The 1,120-nt window shown below is 47.2% G+C and overlaps 1 protein-coding gene across 1 annotated transcript; it reads right to left on the reverse strand.

Moving 5' to 3' along the window:
- Window positions 1-463: 463 nt before the first annotated feature.
- LOC108357552 (innexin inx2-like) lies at window positions 464-1,107 on the reverse strand (the record flags this gene model as incomplete). The annotated part of the gene is made up of 3 exons (XM_017608628.1): window positions 464-679; window positions 742-892; window positions 959-1,107. Coding segments are annotated over 3 exons (516 nt in total), but the record flags the coding sequence as incomplete, so codon positions are not given.
- Window positions 1,108-1,120: the final 13 nt, after the last annotated feature.

A 1,120-nucleotide genomic window follows, 5' to 3' on the forward strand; every position in this document is an offset into this window, starting at 1 on the left:
GAGAGCGGCTCGGTTCAAACGTTGTTGAACTTCAAAGGTCAACTTTTGGTTGTTGCAGAGAGTATTGAGAGTTGCTGCGCTGTTCTTTTTATTGATCACATGTCCAGTTGTAGTTGCCAATCCCTGCTTCAATCTCCCAAAGTTAATCATCACCGTCAACATTAAATAATAATTACACCAGTGCGATTGGGACGGGACACAATAAAAGTAAAAAAAGAAAGAAAGAAAGAAAGAGAGTACATTGCTAGCAGAAAAGGTGAAGGGTAAATATTAGCAGGAGGGTAGAAAAGAAAAAGAGGGAAAGGAAAAGAGGGAGAGAGAGAGAGAGCAAAAATAATAAAATGCGAAAACTAAAATGAAAGGAAAAGGAGAGAAAGAATCAAGGCGGAAAACAACAACAACTTTCGCTTTCTCAGACTGAGTTGGAAAGGAAGTGCTGTTTTTTTTCTACTGTTGCTCTAGACTAGACATTGGTCTCGGCGTCCTTCAGCTTCTCCAGAACGCCGCTGTCTTTCTCACTTCCATCGATGTCATCATCATCATCATCGTCGTCATCATCATCATCGTCATCCTTTCCGTTGATCCCGTTGATGCGCTTCTGCTGAGTGGGGTTCTGCAGTTCCTGCGCCAGGCTGCTGAGCACCTCGCGGTAGTGCATCTTGTCGAGGTTTTCATTGAGCTGAGAAACAGAGAACATCGAATGAGAATGATCAAAAAGTATAAAGTGAATGGGTAACTTACCAGGTAGATGAGGAACCAGTCGCTGTAGTTGCTGTAGTGCACTATCGTCTTCACCTTCTCCGGGTCGGCGAGGTTGTGCATGCGTGCGAGGAGGAACTCCCGACTGCCCGGCCAGCCGATGACCATGACGCGGTAGAGGACGCTGGCGAAGCTGNAGTTCGAAATTGTTGTTTACCCTCCACAAATAGGATTATCTCTTCCTAAAAAAGACACTCACTTTTGGACATCACCGCTGGGGCCAAACTTGCGGAAGGTGCACTTGGTCATCTTGGGGAAGACCTTCGACATGGGGTCGACGCGGACCGCCGGATCGCTGTCCAGAAACTTCAGCACGTCCATGCCGTAGCTGGCGAACTCGCCGCCGAGGAAGGCATTGACG

Source organism: Rhagoletis zephyria, unplaced genomic scaffold (genome assembly GCF_001687245.7).
Source record: "Rhagoletis zephyria isolate East Lansing unplaced genomic scaffold, Rhagoletis_zephyria_1.1 Rzeph_scaffold_79826, whole genome shotgun sequence".
Taxonomy (NCBI): Eukaryota; Metazoa; Arthropoda; class Insecta; order Diptera; family Tephritidae; genus Rhagoletis; species Rhagoletis zephyria.